Source organism: Anomalospiza imberbis, chromosome 14 (genome assembly GCF_031753505.1).
Source record: "Anomalospiza imberbis isolate Cuckoo-Finch-1a 21T00152 chromosome 14, ASM3175350v1, whole genome shotgun sequence".
Lineage (NCBI taxonomy): Eukaryota > Metazoa > Chordata > Aves > Passeriformes > Viduidae > Anomalospiza > Anomalospiza imberbis.
The window spans coordinates 5,474,514-5,488,389 of record NC_089694.1 but is presented as its reverse complement, the minus strand read 5'-3'; the positions used below and the strand labels follow the sequence as shown (position 1 = coordinate 5,488,389).

At 57.1% G+C, this 13,876-nt stretch overlaps 2 protein-coding genes and 1 long non-coding RNA gene across 4 annotated transcripts; 2 read left to right on the top strand and 1 right to left on the bottom strand.

Annotated features, from left to right (window-relative positions):
* Positions 1–3,319: 3,319 nt before the first annotated feature.
* On the top strand, positions 3,320–8,222 carry IGBP1 (immunoglobulin binding protein 1). Of its 2 annotated transcripts, none has more exons than XM_068204619.1 (6): positions 3,320–3,534; positions 4,049–4,351; positions 5,520–5,715; positions 6,565–6,650; positions 7,271–7,374; positions 7,708–8,222. In XM_068204619.1, exons 1-6 carry the CDS (start codon positions 3,344–3,346, stop codon positions 7,851–7,853), a joined length of 1,026 nt encoding a protein of 341 aa, XP_068060720.1. In that variant the 5' UTR covers positions 3,320–3,343; the 3' UTR covers positions 7,854–8,222. The 2 variants fall into 2 exon arrangements, with proteins under 2 accessions (XP_068060720.1, XP_068060719.1); XM_068204618.1 differs by having other exon boundaries at positions 3,323–3,534; positions 7,705–8,222.
* LOC137482364 (uncharacterized) lies at positions 7,458–9,266 on the bottom strand. Its single transcript, XR_011004028.1, has 2 exons — positions 8,650–9,266; positions 7,458–7,896 (listed from the first exon to the last, which is right to left on the bottom strand). It is a non-coding gene; the product is annotated as an uncharacterized lncRNA (long non-coding RNA).
* Positions 9,267–9,406: 140 nt separating this feature from the next.
* LOC137482360 (diacylglycerol O-acyltransferase 2-like) lies at positions 9,407–13,621 on the top strand. The gene is made up of 8 exons (XM_068204617.1): positions 9,407–9,573; positions 11,066–11,194; positions 11,267–11,374; positions 11,629–11,699; positions 11,778–11,982; positions 12,371–12,545; positions 12,637–12,839; positions 12,966–13,621. Exons 1-8 carry the CDS (start codon positions 9,534–9,536, stop codon positions 13,118–13,120), a joined length of 1,086 nt encoding a protein of 361 aa, XP_068060718.1. The 5' UTR covers positions 9,407–9,533; the 3' UTR covers positions 13,121–13,621.
* Positions 13,622–13,876: the final 255 nt, after the last annotated feature.

The following is a 13,876-nucleotide window of genomic DNA, read 5'->3' as shown; positions in this document are numbered from 1 at the left end:
GTCCCAGCATTGCCTGGAGGCTCCAGCAGCTCTCCTTTATTTTTGGTTCCCATTGACTGCAGTTGGCTGCGCTCAGCACGAGCCCAGCTGGACGATTACTCATTTCCATATCCATTCCATCATTTTTAATGGTCTCTGCTGGGTCACGGAATCAATGCATGAGCTTTTCTTGTAAAACATCCCCTCCCCTTAATGTGCTCCAGGTTTCTGTGTGAGCAGGGAAGGAATCGGAGGTGACTCGAGAGGACACAGGGGCTGGAAGTTGAGCCCGAGCTCGGGGAGTGCCAGGAGCGAGTTAACCCTTGTTATCAGCTGTTGATGTGCCATTGACTGGCTCTGCCTGCTGCCATCTCCCTTCCGAGAGCGCCGGGAAAACCGCAGCTGCCCAAGGCCAAAAGCTACCTCGAGTTTTCCTTCTAGAATGCAATTAGGGGTCTGTGCCCGGCATTCCCCAGAAAAAGGAGTTTCAGCTGCCAGGCTGCACAACAGCCGCAGTTTCTGCGTCCTGGGGGCTGCAGGTACTAAATCAGGACTGCTTCAATGCCTTCCCTCCATCCACCTCCCAGCGCATCCCACATCACAGGGAGGTGACAACGGGAGGGGCTGCAGCATTGCAAAACGGGCTGGTGAGAGGGAAAAAAAACCGGGAAGGATCTTGTGGAGTGAGAACTCCAGCCAGGAGGGTGGGAAGTGTGATATGCATTTGGTAACTACAAACACACATCGCCTGAGGGAGAGGAGAGGAGCCACAATAGCAAGGAATGCCCAGGGGAGCTGTCGGGGTCCCTCCTAGAGAGGTCCCGTTGGAATTTCTGCCTGGGAAAAGGCAGGGTCAAGTGCTGAATATGCAGAATCCACTCCTCCTCTCCCTCCTTGACTCCAAGCCCGACAGGGAAGAGCTGGGAAAAGACTGGAGGGGTCACTGTGCTGCCGGAATCCTGCGGGAAATGGGAAGGCGCCGGAATTAGCTGGAGAGTGCAAAGGGTCAGGCTGGCAGGGTGTGACAGCTCTGACAACGCTCTCGGTGGGAGCTGCTGGAATCCGGGCTCACACCTGGAATTAGCAGGGATGTGAGATCTGCAGGGCTGGGAGCATCCCCCAGGAACCGGGAGCCAGAGGATGGGTGCGGTGGAAATGATCCCTGTTTGTCCCCAGGGGTTTTAAGGGAGTGACATTGGTGTGAACGTGGTTATTTGTTGCTGGTCAAACTTGTGCAAACAATAAAGTCGGAGGGAAGGCGAGTGATTTTCATGGGTTCTTTTGATTTTGCTGTTAAAACGCTGATTTATTTATTTTTCCTTTTATTTCCTTATTCGTTGAGGGATGCTGCATAACTCGTTCCAGGAGATAATATGAGCAACAAACCGTTGGTAATTAAGTATTTTGGAGGAAGGCTGACTCCAAAAGTTCAAGGATATGTTGGGCCATTTCTTCTGCGCAGCCTTGGAGTGCTGCTCCCACTGGAATGTGCATGGGGACCTGCACTTGCTTTTCCTTGTGCTGCTCACAGAGCTGAGGCAAGAGGAGGAGAGAGCCCAGGGTGGGCTCGGCTGCGGGTCAACATCTCACAGAATCAGGGAATCCTGGAATGGTTTGGGTTGAAGGGACCTTAAAGCTCATCCAGTTCCACCTCCTGGCATGAGCAGGGACCCTTCCCCTACCCCAGGGCGCTCCCAGCCCTGTCCAGCCTGCACTGCTGGGAATATCTGGGGGATGTTGCTGTGACCTTTGGGATGGTTGGTCCGTGCACCATCACACCACAAGACACAAACATGAGTAAACGCCTGTATTTAAGGAAAAACCCTTCCCTCTCTGTTCTCCTTTATTCCCTTGGGTGTTCAGCAGTGGCGTGGTGCTCTAAGGACGACAAACCAAAACAGGGATTGTCCGTGTGGGGATCTTCAGCTGAGGGACAGGGACAAACGGGTGAGTAAGAGCCATAAGATCTGAGGGGGAACCAGCTGCAGCCTGAGGAATTTTGGGTGTAGGTCAGTTCTGGAAGGTCAGTTCTGGCAGGGGCTGTGGGGGGTCTGGAGGGGAGGGGAAGCAGCTCTCCATCCCTTAGAATCATGGCATTCTTGGATGGTTTGGTAGAAGGGACCTTAAAGCCCATCTTGTTCCACCCTCTGCCATGGGCAGGGACACCTTCCCTATCTCAGGTTGCTCCAAGCCCCATCCAACCTGGACTTGGACACTTCCAGGGATCCAGGGGCAGCCACAGCTTCTCTGGGAAATCCATTCCAGGGTCTCCCCACAGGGAAGGATCTTATTTCTCCCAGGCTGGGCAGCCAGTCCAGCAGGAAGGGAGCCTGGGGCCTCTCACCTCTGCAGAGCAGACACTGACGTGGCCACGAACCACCCCAGGGCTGCCATCCCGACGGGAATATCCAGGAGATCCTCCCATCAGCAAAATGGGGCCAGACAGGTTTGGAGGATCCACTGCACTCCTGGGCTCTGTGAGTAATGATTCTTTGCACAATCTGACACAGGCATGAAGAAAACAACCAGAGTAAATCGTAAACTGAGTCATCCTCAGAGGCTGAGTTAGAATTACTCAGGAGTAAGGAGCAGTAGTAGTGGTTGCTACATCCATACTTTGCTCACAGCCAGGTCAATCACCTGTGTTGCTAAGGGAAATAACCTGCTCCTAAGAGCACAGATTTAACCCTAACCGGCCTGATACCTGCTTGAATTTTAGAGATTTTAGGAGTGAAATAAATGAAAGAAAATAAAATAAAATAAAATTCACATGTCCCACTTGTACTGTCGAAAAAATAGAGAATAGGAAGGTGCTGTGCTTAAACAAATAAATTGACATTCAGTACTGCACTGTCGAGGATCTCCACTGTGTCCCCCTTCTATACAGCGGGAAAACGGACGTTTTCTGCCAATTTATCTAATTATCCACAATTTTTTTTTCCAGTTTCCCAGACTCCATCCCAACGCTCCCTGCCAGGACCCGCGCTGGCCGGTGGGCCGGGCAGGACCTGGCAGGGAAAAGTGTGCGGGCACTGGAGGCCTCTGAGCGCCCCTGGCCGCGCCGAGCCGCTCCTGCCCGCGGCGCCCGCCCGCCGCGGGGGTTCCGGGAGCTCCACGGCCGCGGGGCCATCACGGCGCCCACCGGGCCCGCTGCCCCTCAGCCTGCCCTCACCAGCATGGCGGCGCCCGCCCCGGCCGTGTCCGTACCCTCCCCAAGATGGCGCCCGCTGGAGCCCCAGCCGTGACCTCCCCAAGATGTCGCCCCGCGTTGTGCCTATGGCAGTGACCTGCCCAAGATGGCGGCCGGGGCGGGTACGGTCGCGCCGCACCGCGCCGGAAGTGGCGGCGGCGCCGTTCCCGGCCCATGATGGCGGAGGCGGGCGCGGGAGGCCCCCGGCTGGCGGAGCTGCTGGCGTTGGGACGGCGGCTCTGGGACGAGCTGGAGGCCAGCACCGAGCCCTCCTCGGGAGCCCCGGCCGTGCAGGACAAGGTGCGGCAGGGGCTGGACGCGCTGCAGCGGGCGGCGGCCATGGTGACGCAGCTGGAGCTGTTCAGGTGAGCTCAGGGGACGCGTCTGAGGGGACAGGGAGGGTCCCCGGGCAGGGCAGAGGTGGGGCGGGAGCGGGGCAGAATCCCAGAGTCACTGGGGTTGGACAAGATCTCCAAGACCATCGGGTCCAACCTGTGACCGATCCCCACCAGAGCTCTGAGTGGCACGTCTGGGCGTTCCTTGGACACCCCCAGGGATGGGGACTCCACCTCCTCTCTGGGCAGCCCCTTCCAAGGCCTGGCCACCCTTTCCATGGAGAAATTCCTGCTGATCTCCAACCTGAGCCTCCCCTGGCACAGCTTGAGGCCTTTTCCTCTCCTCCTGTCCCTGTTCCCTGGGAGCAGAGCCTCCCCGGCTGTCCCCTCCTGTCAGGAGCTGTGCAGAGCCACAAGATCCGCCCTGAGCCTCCTTTTCTCCAGGCTGAGCCCCCCCCAGCTCCCTCAGCCGCCCCTCCCAGGATGACTCCAACCCCTTTCCCATCTCCATTCCTTTCGGGACCCCCTCCTCTCTCCCTCGCAGCGAGAACGAGGAGCTGGAGGAGATCGCCTCGGCCGATCTGAAATTCATGCTGCTGCCGGCGCTGCTGGGAGCGCTGACGCTGAAGCAGGTGGACCTGAGCAGGAGAAGGGAGCACCTGGAGAATGCCCGGGAGCACTTCCTGCGCTTCCTGAAGCTCTGCAGGAACTACGGGCTGGGCTCTTTCCAGCTGCCCCCCGGCACCTCCGGCGGCGAGGAGGAAAGCGGGAGCCCCTCGGGCCCCCGGGACCCCGCCCAGCCCAACCTGGTGGCCATGGCCATGAGCAGGACTGCCAAAATTGAAAGGTGGGCTCCGTGCAGCGGGAAGGGCTTTGGGAATCACTCTGGGAGGAGCGGGAGCCTGAGGCAGTGCAGGGTTGGACAGGGAAGAGCTTCCCTGGGCGTTGGAATAATTTGGTCCTAAAATGCTCATTTTAAGAGATGCAGCTCGCTGTTTAATGGGTGGGGCTGGGGAGGAGCATTTGTGACTCCGGTTTCTGGTCTCTGAGGAAAAACTGCTCAAAAACTTGAGATTAGCTCTTTAATCTTCCGTAATTAATCTTGCAATTAGTTCTTTAATCACTGCTGGCAGCACAAAGACTTCCAAACTGGACATTTCCTACCAGTGGGTTCATTAGAGCTTGAAAAAAAGGTGGTCGGTGCCTTTGGTGCTTTGGTTGGGATTTTGGCCACTGAGTTGCTCATTGTGGCAGCACTGGAAGGTCCAAACTGGGCTGGACTTGCTTAAATTGTAGAAGAGCATAGAAAAATATGATTTATACTGTAAATGGGAAGGGTTTCTTTTTTAGAATTACTCTTTTATGCTTCTTGTCCTCTCAGCTCCCAAAGGTTTCTTGGCTCTTATTGTTCATTCTTCAGGTGACAGTAACTGAGGGGAGGAGGACCCAGGATTTAGTTTGGAAGGGTTTTATATGAGTAGTTTCCCCTTTAATAGCTAATTCCCAAAAAAAAAAAAAAATTTACCCTGGAAGTTTATTAGATAGAGAGTTCTTCCCTTTAATAACTAATTCCTGAATGGGTCAAAAAGTCCAAAAAGCCAAAATTACATTTTAAAAAATGCCTATACACACAAAACCACCTGAGGCAGGAATTGGAAAAGCATTTTATTCTTTTTGTGTGACATGGAATCAACCCAAACCAGCTATTCCATTGATTTTCTCATTCCTGCTTTCTCTAGGAGACTGATGTTCCCAGTCTTGACTAATTTTACCAGGAAAGCTTCAATTTCCAAGGATTCCTCAATGTTTAGGAGAAGAATAAAATTATTGAGCCCCCTCTGAATGAAATGTCATTTTACAGCTGCTTTTAACAGACAGGAGAGGCTGAAATTCCAACAGGAACCAGCGCAACTTCCATGAAAATTGGTTGATCCTCTTAAAAAGGGTGGTAAAGACCCCAGGGCTGGGCTGGAGAAAAATGATTCTATGATGTGATTTTGCTGTGTTTGAGCCAGATACAAACAGAAGAAGGAGCTGGAGAACAAACTGGCCTCCATGAGCAGCTCCGTGGAGAGCGGGACAGCGGATGAGGATCAGATCCGGGAATTTTACATCCTCCAGATCCAGAAATGGATCGGCACCAGCCTGGAGGAGATTGAGAGCATTGACCAGGAGCTGGTGATCCTGAAGAGCAGGGATGCAGCCAGGCAGGTGAGGGAGCTCTCCTGGGATCCTGGGCGGGAGGGGATGAATCCCAGAGGAATTCAGTGGCAGAGTTTTATTCAGTGATTTCCCAGTTGGATTTGAGCTCGATCACAGCATGAGCTGATGGGGTTTCCTTCATTCTCAATTCTGAGTTTTGGGTTGGGCTCTGCTGCCACACTTTCCCCACAATCCCAGCCTGTGGAGTGCTGCAGGAATCAGAGCTGAGCTAGGCTGTGCAAAGGCTTTTCTGCAGATCCCTAATTCTGAAGAACAGTTGGGTGTGGAAGTTAAAATAAGACCCTTGTGGTTTCTGTCAAGCCTCCACTCCTGGTCTCCAGTGTGTCCAGGTGTTATCAGCCCATTTGGAATGACAGAGCATCCCCACAGACCTGCAATCCCTGTGCAGAACGTTGTGTCCAGGATTTCTGTGACCTGAGATGTCTGCTGGGAACAGCAGCTCCTGCTGGCACAGCCTCCTGGCAGGGCTGGTTTGGGGGGTCATTTTTTGGCACTGTAGGACTTAGCTCCTCTGAGGTGTCCTGGAGATGCCATGGAATGATGGGCTCAGAATGTTCCACTGCAACAGTAAACAATTCCTGCTCTGCTCTGAGCTCAGCCCTGGCAGCTCTGCTTTGACCCCAACAGGTGGCACAGAGGCACAGGAGGTGATTCCTGTACAGGCACAGTTGGAATTCCTGATTTAAACCAAATTCAGGCCTGGATTCTCCATCCTGGGGCGTTGCTCTGACAGCTGAGGTGTTCTCCTCTACAAGACCTTTAATAACTTCAGGATGGGAAGCAGAGGGGGGAATTCTGATCCCCTCAATTCCCTGGTGACTGTTGTTTGCATCCCAGGCTCCAGCAGGTCCCCGTGGCCCTTCCCGGCCAGCCAGAGCTCCGGTGAAACCCTTCATCCTCACCCGGGATGCTGCTCAGGCCAGGTATGGATTGGGATGATGCAACCACACTTCGGGGCAGTGCTGTCATGTCAAGCCTAAAATACTCTGTCAAGTGCAGGAATCCAGGTGGTACCCTCATGTTTGCACTTGAGTTTGGCACCCTGAAATCTGTGCAGCAATTTTGGCAACTAAAGCACAGAATGGGAGAGAACCCGGATTTCCTGTCATGCCTGGGACATGATTTATGCTGAGCTGTCCATGTATCTGCTTCAGTTCCCAGTGGTGTCCTGGGGCCACATTCCCCTATCCCATGTTGCTCCAAGCCCTGTCCAGCCTGGCCTTGGGCACTTCCAGGGATCCAGGGGTAGCCACAGCTTCTCTGGGCATCCTGTGCCAGGGCCTCCCAACCCTCAAATGGGAGAATTCCTTCCCAATGTCCCATCTAACCCTGCTCTCTGGCAGTGGGAAGCCATTCCCTGTGTCCTGTCACTCCAGGCCCTCTCCATCTTTCCCTCAGGCATGGGAATGCCATAATTGGGTCACCCCTCAAGCCTGCCTTGTGACATCTTTAGCACAGTTTGGATCACGGAATAGCCCTGTGCCTCTTGCCTTGTTCCTGCTCGTTCCAGGGGATTTCACTGCCTGGTTTTGTCCCACTGCAGGGTGTTTGGAGCTGGCTATCCCGGGCTGCCCACCATGACTGTGGATGACTGGTACGAGCAACGCCGGAAGCAGGGAATTGTGTCCGCCCCACAGAGGGTTCCAGGTATGGAACAGAGATGGGAACGGGGTTTGGGAAGTCTCTTGAGGGGATGGGTGGACAAGGATGTGTGCAGGGTATGGAACCTCTGACTATGGAAGAATCCAAGCTTTATTAGGAAAACAACTGGGTTAAACTGTGCTTGGCCTGTCCAAGGCCAGGTTGGACAAGGCTTGTAACAACCTGGGATAGTGGAAGGAGTTCCTGGTGGCACTGGATGGGCTCTAAGATCCCTTCCAGCCCAGCCCATTCCAAGGTTCTCACTCCTATCTGGCAAGCTCAGCTCCCAGCAGGGCTTTGGAGAACCTGGGTCTCCTCCCTGTCCCTCCCCTCCAGCAGGTGCAAGTGAGGAGGAGATGCAGAAGCAGCAGCAGGAGACAGCGGAGGAGGAGGATGATGAGGAAGCTCTTCGGAAAGCTCGGGACTGGGACGACTGGAAGGACACACACCCCCGGGGCTACGGCAACAGGCACAACATGGGCTGATGCTGTGGCTGCCAGCAGGGCCTGGAGATCCTGGGAGAACAACCTGGAGAGGGAGAAGGGAATACAGTGTACATAGGTGGAGCATCCAGGAATTCCCTGGATGGACAGGGCACAGGATGGCAGGAGGACACGTGACCCCTTGCTTTGGTGTGCATTCCATGTCAGACTGGGGGCGCTGGTCGTGTTGGGGGGTGCCCCAGAGCTCTGAGGGGCAGCTCCATGAGGGTCAGGCTCCCTCTGCCCTCCCAGGTGGAGGCAGCCTCCAAGGGGAGCTCCATGGATTTGGAAACTGCTCTTTGTATTGTGGGTGGATATATTTATTATTTTTTCCTCTCTATTTTAAGCAAAATAAACTCTCTTTGTGCTGTCTGGCTCTTGCCATGAAATTCTCTTGCTCTTCATCCCGAGCTTTTCCAGGGGGTGAGCCCCAGATGCTCTCATAGAGCCCACAAGGGACAGAACTGGGACAAATGGTGCCATATTCCAAGACAAAGTAGTCAGTGTGCTTTGAAACCCACTAGTACAATCCCTGAAAAGGGGAAAACTGAATCCCTCTGGCACCATTCCTGAATGAGGGAGAAGAGGACTGAGCTGGCACAGAGCACGTGTGTCCAGGAAGGTGAGGAATCACAGCTGGAAGCTCTGGAAGTGCCCAGTGTGGGCTGGTAGCTGTGGATGGACTTGTTCCAAATCTGGTGGAAATGCAGTACTTTCCATCCTACTGGGATGGAAAAGCAAAGCATGGCTGGTACTTTGTGTCAGCTGGAGCAGTGTCACCTCCATGGTGCTTCCTTACCCTGGGACAGTGGGATTCTGTAGAAGTTTGGTGTTTTTCCTTCCTGTTAGCAGGATCTGGGCACAGCTGGAGTTGAGATGTTTTCCATGCAGCAATCCCTGTCCTCGGAACTGATCCACACCCAGGAAGCCTGAAGGGACTGTGGTCCTTTCTTCAGGTATTGAGTCCCTACAATTCACAGGAGGGTTCCAAATCTCCCAGGAAACATTTCTTTGTCACCATGATCCTGTGGGTGTGTTTATCCCTCTCTTACACTGTTAGCCAGCACTTCCTAGGAGCACCTCTGGACAGCTGGATCCTGAGGAGTAGCTTCAGGGATTTATTCCCTGTGGATTCTCGCTGTTCCTTGGGCTGTTGGCCTGAAGCCCCCCCTCAGTGCTGACTCCCTGCTGCTCCTATTTCCCTTGTCATTTTTCCCCTCAAACCTCTCCTGACAGCACTCCAGGCTCCCTGGGCAGGAGGCAGAGTGCCCATCCCGGGAGCAGCAGGAATGGTCTGGTGGCTGTGGAGCTTCAGGATATTTTTGGGTGGCTCTGGGGCTGTCACATGGCAGTGTTTGTGACATTCCCCCAGCATGGACAGTACCATTCCCAGGGGGATACAAGATTCCCAGAGGAATTCAACCCCTGCCAGCACTGGCAGCGGGGACTTTCCAAGGAACAGCAACCTCCCAGCACAGCCAGAGTGCCTCACCCTCTGTGTGACCCTTCCAGGAACCACCAGTTCCTCTCCATGCTCCTAATCCCAGCTGGAGCAGGTCCCCTCCCCTCAGCAGGGCCGGAGTCCCTCTGGTCACCTGGTTAAAGCCTCTGGACACACAGCCCGGCGCCATCTGATTGCCAAACTCACCTTTCCACCCACCGCACCACAGAGCTCCTGCCACCATGAAAACCATCATAGCAGCCTGCTCCCAGAATCTCAGTGGTAAGAGATTCCCAGAATGGGTTGGGATGGTTTCTGCTTCTCCAGCAATGCAAGGAACTGGTGGTTGTCACTGTTGTCTGCTTGCTTGGGAGTGCTGAGGAGAAACGGGGTGTTTGGGAGCAATTTGAGGATAACTCCCCAGGAAAATGCACAGCTTCTCCACAGGGATGAAATTTTGGATGAGGTTTGGGAATGTTACACACAAGATTCTCCTGCAAATTCCAAATGTTGGGTTTGCAGGGGCTCCTGTCGCTGTGGATGGGGCTGACAGCAGAGCCCTGCGGGGTTCTCTGTGTCTGTGGTGTGGACATTCATGGGGTTTTTGGGATAGGAGCTAGGAAAAAGATGTTAAAAAGCAACTTTGGTGGGCGCAAGTTTGCTGGGAAGAGCTTTGTGTCTTCCCTGGAAAAAAAAAGGGACTGGGTTCTGCAGGTGGCTGAGATTTTGGGGATGTGTGGTGGGTGGAAGGGATCACCCAGAGCCCAGCGTGCTGCATAGGAGAAAAGAACAAAAATTTCCCACTGGAAAATTCCCCCATGGGCCAGAGATGGCTCCAGTGTTTAATTTATTTCACTTGTCCCATTCCTGGTTTGGATTGAGCTGGGAAGAACGAAAGCTCTGCCAGCTTCCTGAATCAGGGGTTAATGGTTCTCCTCTGACCCAGGGGTCCCTGGCTTGGGAAGCCACAGGGACAGGGCTGCTCCTCTGTCCCCCTGATTGTCTCTCTGGCCAACATGCAGATTTGGGGTTGTGTTCCCAAGAAAACAAGGCTTTTGTGATGCTGGGGTGGCTCTCTGGGGTGGTCTTGGTGTGGGGACCTTTGGCCAGGAGCACTGTGCTGGCAGGGCTGGCGGCTCAGACCCGTTTTAGGGAGCAGCGATGGGGCAGGGATGGGGCCAGGCTTGGAGTTTGGATCCTGGCTCCCAGCCCGGGGAGGTTAATGGTTCACCAAGATTGGCTGGAGGGAAGGGGTGGCAGGGGGAGTGGAGTGGCTGCGCTGCCAGCAGAGTGTCCCTGTGGGGACAGACTGCAACAGCCACCTCCAGCCACCCTGGCTTGGCCTTGCTGCTGGCCTTGGCACTTGCTGGGGGTGGTGTCTCCCTGCTGTGCCAGCTGAGAAATCCCCTGTGAGCCTGAGCACCCCAAGGAGGGCACGGGAATGGTCCTGGCCCTTGGGAACTGGGCATGGAGCAGGATGTGCCGCTGCTCTCAGCCCCGCTGGTGCAAGGAGCTTTTGGGTTGGGGGTGCCCAGGTGCTCCCTGCTCTGGGGACAGCCCTGATTGCCCTGGGCCACCTCTTGGCATGGTCCAGAGCTTCCTGGGATGAACCTCTTCCATTCCACCCCCCACATCCCATCCCTCCTCCCCCAGCTGCTCCTCCTTCCCATCCCACCTCCCACCGGCGCTCCTGGGTGCCCCCCGGCAGTCCGGTGGCCCCGCCCGCGTACGATCCGTGCTGTTTTGGGCGGGGGCCGTGTCCCCCCCTCCGCAGGCAGCCGGGCCAGCATCCAGACTGCCCTGAGGACGCTGCTGGCCGTGCCCTGGCCCTCGCAGCGCGACATCGGCTCTGCGCTCCAGCTGCTGGCCGTGCTGCAGTGGGTGCTCAGCTTCCTGCTGCTGGGTGAGTGAGTAGGGGGCTGCGGGGGATCCCGGGGGGCCACACAGCCGCTCACCCCCTGCCCGGCTCCCGCAGGAACCGTCAGCCTCCTGCTCCTCATCTACCTGCTGTTCACCAGCCTCTGGCTTATCCCCGTGCTCTACCTGGCCTGGATCATCTTCGACTGGGACACGCCGGAGAAAGGTGTGGTGGCCGTGTCCCCGCTTCCTCCAGCTTTGCAGCAGGGTGGGAGTGGGGTCCCCCTTTCTCCAGGTGCCTCCCAGAATTTGGGGAGCACCACCTCCCCCCCTGCTCCTTCCCTCCACTTCTCCATCATGAGCACCACGGTGGGAAGAGGGATACGGCGGGTCCGCGGGGAGCGTTTCCCTTGGATCCGGCTGCCCGCTGGGCTGGGCAGGGCTGGGCATCACCTCCTGGGGCCCCTCCCGGCTTTGCAGGTGGCAGGAGGCTGTCGTGCCTGCGGCGATGGACCGTGTGGAAGTACTTTCGGGATTATTTCCCGGTGAAGGTACGGCGCCGGGACGGGGTGGGACCACCCAAAAGGAGGTGCCACCGTCATATTCCCGTGACTTCCTTTGTCCCGCAGCTGGTGAAGACCCACGACCTGTCCCCCAGCCACAACTACATCATCGGCTCGCACCCCCACGGCATCCTCTGCGTCGGCGCCTTCTGCAACTTCATCACGGGCTCCACGGGCTTCGAGGAGCTGTTCCCGGGCATCCGCTCCTTCCTCACCACGCTGGCCGGAAACTTCCGCCTGCCCGTGTTTCGGGAGTACCTGATGAGTGGGGGTGAGCGGTGCCTGCCCTGCCCAGCTCCCGATCCCTCTGGGGGAAACACGGGAGGAATGCTGCTCCCGGGAAGAGGCAGGGCAGGGATGCTGCTCTGCTTGCGTTGTGCCTGAGCGACAGCTTCACCTCGCAGCTTGCCCACACCCTGCCTGCACCCTGCCTGAGCTGCACCTTCACCTCGCTCGCACCCTGCCCACGCCTTGCCTACACCCTGTCCGGACCGCTCCTCCGCCTTGCCCGCTCCTTGTCTGCACCCTGCCTGTACCCCCTGCCCTCGCCGCTCCCTGCCCGCAGCAGAGGGAGCCCTTGCGCTGTCCTTGCCCTGGTTCCCCCTGTCGGCTGGCCGGGCACCGCAGTGCCACAGCCCCGGTGCCCTGTCCCGCCGCAGGGCTGTTCCCGGTGACCCGCCGCGCCATCGGGTACCTGCTGTCCCAGAAAGGCACTGGCAATGCGGTGGCCATCGTCATCGGCGGCGCGGCCGAGTCGCTCTCCTGCCGGCCCGGCGTCACCACGCTCATCCTCAAGAACCGCAAGGGCTTCGTCCGCATGGCCCTGCGGCACGGGTGGGTCACGGCTGGGTCACCGGCACTGCCACCCCCGCGGGTCCCGGCGGTCCCCAGCGCCCCGTCACCACCCACCGTGTCTCCTCTTCAGGGCCTTCCTCGTCCCCTCCTTCTCCTTTGGGGAGAACGACCTCTTCCGCCAGGTGGTCTTTGAGGAGGGCAGCTGGATGAGGAGCATCCAGCGGCGCTTCCAGAAGATGATGGGCTTTGCTCCCTGCCTCTTCTATGGCCGCGGCCTCACCTCCTGCCGGTCCCGTGGCATCCTGCCCTACGCCAGACCCATCACCACCGTGGGTGAGCACTGGGGCTGGGGGGTGAGGGGACACCCCGCAGTGGGTGGTGCTGGCAGGCACCTCCTGGGTTGTGTCCCCAACGAGCCGAGCGCATGGCCACCAGCCTGACCCCGTCCCCTGCCGGCAGTGGGGGAGCCGGTGGCGGTGCCCAAGGTGGAGAACCCGAGCCGGGAGCTGGTGGACAGGTATCACGAGCTCTACATCTGTGCCCTGCTCAAGCTCTTCAATGAGAACAAGACCAAGTATGGGCTGTCCGAGTCAGACGAACTGCACATCCTCTGAGCGCCACCAGCACCGCCCCTGTCCTGGCTCCTGAGGGCTCTTGCAGGGGGAATTTCAGCCAGCCTGGCACTGGGGACATGTGGGGGACAGTTCCCACTCTGGCCTTCTGGCCCTCCAACCTGAGGGGGAGGTGGGAGGAGAGGGGGAAGCGAGGGGAGGATTGGGAAAGGCTCCCCCTTGCAAGGGTTTGGAGGGGCTGTGGGTGACACAGCTGTTCCCTGCAAGGGGCTGGTGTGGGCTGGGGCCAGCAATGGGCACGGTCCCCCTGGGCTAACCAGGTCATCACAAGCTGAGGGAGGGGTGTCATGGGAGGAGGGATTGACATGGGGTTTTTGGGGTGGCATCCTGATGACCAGTGCCTGGGGCACAGCCCACCCTGGGGTGGAAGGGGGACACTCCTGGACTTGGGGACCGGTGGATGTGGCCTGAGCCAGGACCATGTGGCCCCAGATGAGCCTTTCCTGCCATCTCCATAACCAATACAGATTTCGAACCTCCCAATGCCTGTCCGTGTGTGTTCCAGAGGTTGGGATTAGCAGCACGATGGCAATACCCCTGCACTGCCCTCCTGGGTGCCCTTGCCACCCACTGTGTTCCCTCCCTAGCAGTCCCACCTCCAGCTGGAGGAGTGTTTGGCAGGGCCCTTGCACCACTCAGGTGCAGCCAAGCAACTCCAGGTGCGCCTGAGCCACGTTGGATATAATGGGAAGTGAGGGGCAGCTCTTACTGGTTTAACTGGGCTCAGGAGGGATATCC